The 5,000-nt window shown below is 34.9% G+C and overlaps 2 protein-coding genes across 2 annotated transcripts in view; one reads left to right on the forward strand and one right to left on the reverse strand.

Moving 5' to 3' along the window:
* LOC137616421 (uncharacterized) overlaps window positions 1–5,000 on the forward strand; it is a 742,648-nt gene that overhangs the window by 277,950 nt on the left and 459,698 nt on the right. The gene's annotated exons all lie outside the window — the stretch shown is intronic.
* Window positions 2,871–5,000, reverse strand: part of LOC137615875 (receptor-type tyrosine-protein phosphatase T-like) — an 83,263-nt gene continuing 81,133 nt past the window's right edge. The window contains 2 exon segments of the mRNA XM_068345564.1: window positions 2,871–4,436; window positions 4,766–4,901. Coding sequence (XP_068201665.1) covers window positions 4,365–4,436; window positions 4,766–4,901 — 208 coding nt within the window. The 3' untranslated portion in view covers window positions 2,871–4,364.

Genomic DNA, 5,000 nt, shown 5'->3' on the forward strand with positions numbered 1-5,000 from the left:
GAAATGTATTGCTCCAGAATCACTGGAGAACAGATCACTAATTACCGCTATCCAGAGTCAAAGCCAATCCGGTCTCCTGAGGAATTGAGGTTTCACTATACTCGAAACAGATCCGATCTGAATTGAGTGCCAACTCAGGCACGACTAGTCTGCCACAGAATTGTTTGATGCCAGATATCAATCGGACAAGGACAACAACAACAACAACAACACTAATAAACGACAATAAAAGACAACAAACATGAATCTATGACGTTGTTTGAAGTCATCTTCTAATCTGACTCTGTTTCCGGTAACTGGTCGTTTAGTGGTGATTTCTCCTCTGGTGAAGGCGCCAAGTCAAGGTTTCTTACTAAAAGGATGTCCTGTTGGTCATTAAAATCGAAGATTCTAAGTTTCGAAGGGATTTTCAAATGTCGATTAATGTATTTCCTTATTAATTGTAATGAAGCAGACGCAGGAGTTTCAAGTAGCGTTTAATAAGCTTCATTTACTTTGAGTAACATTAGTTTATTGTGGATAAACTAGATAAAACAGTTATGTTGGAACACCGACTTTAATACAGTTAGATAATCATGATTCAAAGCAAAACTATTTACATTTGAATTTCCCCCTCTGATTGTCTGTTATGCCAAATATTTCATTTATTCAAAGAATCTGAGTGACTCTCTAAGAAGAAAAAGAAGAAGACGCATGCAATGCTGTTCGGTATCATCTGACGGAAGTCAACTTTCTTATGTTTCAGAAATGGTGTAATGTCACTTTAAAATCCCGTGACTCATGGCATTTTTTTACTTGATTTATGCATTGTTTGTAGATATTTATCTTTACTTACAAATGCCTTTATATAGTTCTCATTAACATTCTAATCCATCTACCAGTTCCAGAGTAGAACTTCATTTTTTTAGAAAATGAAATCAGCCTCTTATAATTAGAACATATACATATTATTTTTTTTATATCTATCTTCACTTTATACTAATTCTAATAGTTGTAAGATATTTTCACTAAGGTTTATAACTTTAAGGCTAAATACGAATAGAGGAGAAGTTGACATGCAACTCAATACATTACAGGACGGTTCGGCAGAGAAATGCGAGGAAACGAAATATCTCTGACTATCCAGGGCGTACTTCCTATCTACTGTAAATTATCTCAATTGCCATTTGAAGAGGTCTGTGAAAAAGACTCTACTCTTTATTCATATTTGTGTATCATTCTTCTTTAGCTCATCCATGGTGTAGATTAGCTACCCAATCACCGTTTTCTCGTTGACTGTTGCAAGATATATTTGAGTTACTCTCTCCATTTTCTATCCCATCTATCGAAATTCTGCTTGTGACATACAGTAGTACTTGGCTATCTGCATGAAATTGTTCTATTATCTTCAGAAACGTATTCCAGGATAGATAATTTTACTGGTTTTGGTTGTAAATCATGCATTATTGTTTATGTGTATTTCATTCATATCTCTAACCAACATTCAAGTTTGTTTGTCCTGAAAATTCATAGTCTGCCATACAAGGCCTTTGCTGATTTCTTTTGCATTAAATCTACTACTGTATATGTCCGACAATTAGATTATTCTTATAGATAGATTTGCCTGAAGCTGTAATTTGTTTCATTCTAGATCACTATCAGGCTTAGCACACTCAGGCGTGCGTGAAGAGGTTGTTGTAAATTTGTGGTGTTTTCCTTTTATTTCATAACCTTACTGTATACATAAATTGACCATAAACAGAAGCGTTTGGAAGGCATGTCGGAGGCCTCTATCCTGAAGTGGAATAGCAACGCCTGATGATGATGTATACATATCTGCAATTTATACTAGACCTTTACTTGATGCCATTCTTTCAATGAGAAAATTTTCATCCATTTCTTTTTTCGCTACAATCAAGAATACATTACTTAGTCAACAGAAATAAACCTCCATGCAATGGCTGGTGTAGGTAATGAAAACTGAAGATAAAAATGAGAATGCTAATGTAACAGATAAGATAAGGATTAAAGAATAATTTCCATTACTCTAAAAACAATCATTTTAATCATTTCAATAATAATAACTAAAAAGAAAAAAAGGATAATGATACAAATAGAAAAATGAAGTAACACATTGATTTACAAGTGTAAGCTACACATATGATCAGTGCTCAAGCTATACAGTATATCCATCCATGCTATGACCAGAGAGTGGCAGACAATGGCTGCTGATGATTCACTAGGTAGATACATAGTCTCTACCCATTCCTATCTTACAAGGACGGTGAGGCTGCTGACACTACCCAAGATTAATCGGGCTTGGAAGGGGGCTCAAGCTCCCAACCCAAGCAACGCTTCTAATATGCGATGACTTACATTTCCACCCAACTTGCACTATTTATAACTAACCTACATGAGTAAACAATGCCAGTTACGCAGATTGTTTTTTCAAGAACTACATTCATGCCTTTTGATTAGCTCGCAGGATAAAAAGGGAGACATTTACGTATCCATTCAATGATGAGCAAAGTGATTTGGCAGTTGGCAACTGCAGTATTTCTATCCATAGACATCATGCAAAAGTAGAGGATGTTGTCATTTGTTTTGGTTACCAAGTAATAAATGATTTATTTCTTGAGCAAACAAACTTGTATCCAGAGTGGAATAAATCTAGATATGATTTGATAGATAAAAGGAGAAAAAAGGTGAGAATTTTGCTGTATGGAAGAACTTTTCTTGTGTGAGAAAGCCATCTCGACATGAATGGGACGTTTGTAAGAGCTGAGGTTGGCGTAAAATGAGCAATCTGTCTAGCCCAATTTCGTTGCAATAGTTAACCCCTTGAGCGAAGAAGAATTGTTTGGTAATCTCAGTGTTGCCAGGTGTATGAGGACAGAGTAGTGTAAAAAAATAGGCAAGACTATTTGGTGTATGTGTAGACAAAGAAAAATGAGCCGTACCCTCTATACCATTGTCTTCCACTGTCTTGGGCTAGAGTTCTTTTACTTGAGGGTAAGCTCGGGCACAATATTCTATCGATTTTATTTTCCTCTTGTTTAGTCAAAGTTTTTATAGTCTTTATAGGAAATATTTATTCTAATGTCGTTACTGTTCTTATTTTTTCCCTTGTTTCCTTTCCTCACTGGGCTATTTCCCTGTTGGGGCCCCTGGGCTTATAGCATTCTGCTTTTCCAACTAGGGTTGTAGCGTAGCAAGTAATACTAATAATAATAGCAATAATAATAATAATAATAATAATAATAATAATAATAATAATAACTAGAGATTGGGGTCCAATGTAGTACTGTCTGCCCAGTCAAAGGATCCAATAACTCTCAAGCAGTAATATCATCAATAATCTGGCCTAGTCTTTACACATCCTCCTCTCGCCTCATACACCTTACAGTAAAAAAAAAAAAAAAAAAAAAAAAAAAAAAAAAAAAAAAAAAAAAAAAAAAAAAAAAAATCCATCCTCAGGGGGTTAACAACTGTACTGTAATTGTTCAATGACTACTTTCCCCTTGATAAGGATAGAAGGCTCTTTACCTATGGCCAAAAGCTCTTCTAGGAGAAGGACACTCCAAAATCAGATCATGGTTTTCTAGTCTTGGGTAGTGCCTTTAGCCTCTGTACCTAGGTCTTCCACTGTCTTGAGTAAGAGTTCTCTTGATTGAGGGTACACTTAGACATACTTTTCCATCTGTTTCCTTATTTGCTTTCCTCACTGGACTATTTTCCCTATTGGAGCCCTTGGGCTAATAGCATCCAGCTTTCCTGCTAGGGTTGTAGGTTAGCTAATAATAATAATAATAATAATAATAATAATAATAATAATAATAATAATAATAATAATGATATGCTGAATCGCATTCTAAGACTATATGGTAAAAGTATAACAACCTTTCTATGAAATAATACAAAATTTCATAAAAGAATTACATTTTCACAATTTTTTATATTCAGTATTCATCTATGATTGATTCAAGTAGAGGTATTTTATGGGGCATGGCCAGATAAGATGGACAACCCCATGCCCTCTTCTACCACCGACTCGGAGAGAACGAGAAAAACAAACAGTGCAACTTCATTAAAGACACAATTTAAAGTTCCTGTAGAGAGATTCAACTGAAAGCTCTCGTGGGAGATATTGCTCCTCAAATGGTACACACACCTCTTCTATAAGGTTAGACAATCAATCAAGCAAGCAAGATTCTTTCATTTCACACCAATAATAATTCAAATTTTACACATTCTATAGCTCTACTTAAACATAGCTCATACTTCAAGTTTCCTCCGTTGGCATTTTAAGTTAGAATTTCTTGCCTCTTTGATGCGGTCATCAATCTTGAGTATGTTAGCTTGGAGGATTCCGAAATGATTCTCAGTCAAAATTTACCATAAATGGGGAAATCCCTCAAGTAGATTGAGGATGCAAGGTAGAGCATTGCATACTGTTGCTGTAAAGGAAAGATATTACAATAGTTTACAAGGTGGAAAACAAAATGCGATAAGTAAAAACTATTTGCTTGAGAATAATATTTAAATTGTTTATATTTTACTGTAGAGTAGTATGATAACAGCCTTTGCATAATTTGAAATACAAGGAAAATCCCAATTCAGAGACTAACATATTTTGGCCTAATGGGTAAAAGAAGTATTAATTTAGTTATCAAAACTAAACAACATCCAATAAGCGCTAATATGCAATTATACATCGATTCTATGTATGCCATAACAAAAACTACAAAATATCCACTTTAAGCATAAAGAACTTTGGAATTCCTACTTCACAGGTGATGAACTGGTGGCGGCATTTTAACAGTTTGACAACTGCTCTGTAGATGTCAAAAACTTGCTCAATTTGAGCTCGTTGTATGATGAGCATCAACCCCGCCAGTAGACCACATCCCGTTACGCCATCCCTGAAAATAATTTCCTTATAAACCAACCTTTAGGGAAAGAAAAGTTTCTTTCTTTACCACAGATACTATGTTCCGTTTGATGCTATAATTTTGTGATGA

This window comes from Palaemon carinicauda, chromosome 22 (assembly GCF_036898095.1).
Source record: "Palaemon carinicauda isolate YSFRI2023 chromosome 22, ASM3689809v2, whole genome shotgun sequence".
Lineage (NCBI taxonomy): Eukaryota > Metazoa > Arthropoda > Malacostraca > Decapoda > Palaemonidae > Palaemon > Palaemon carinicauda.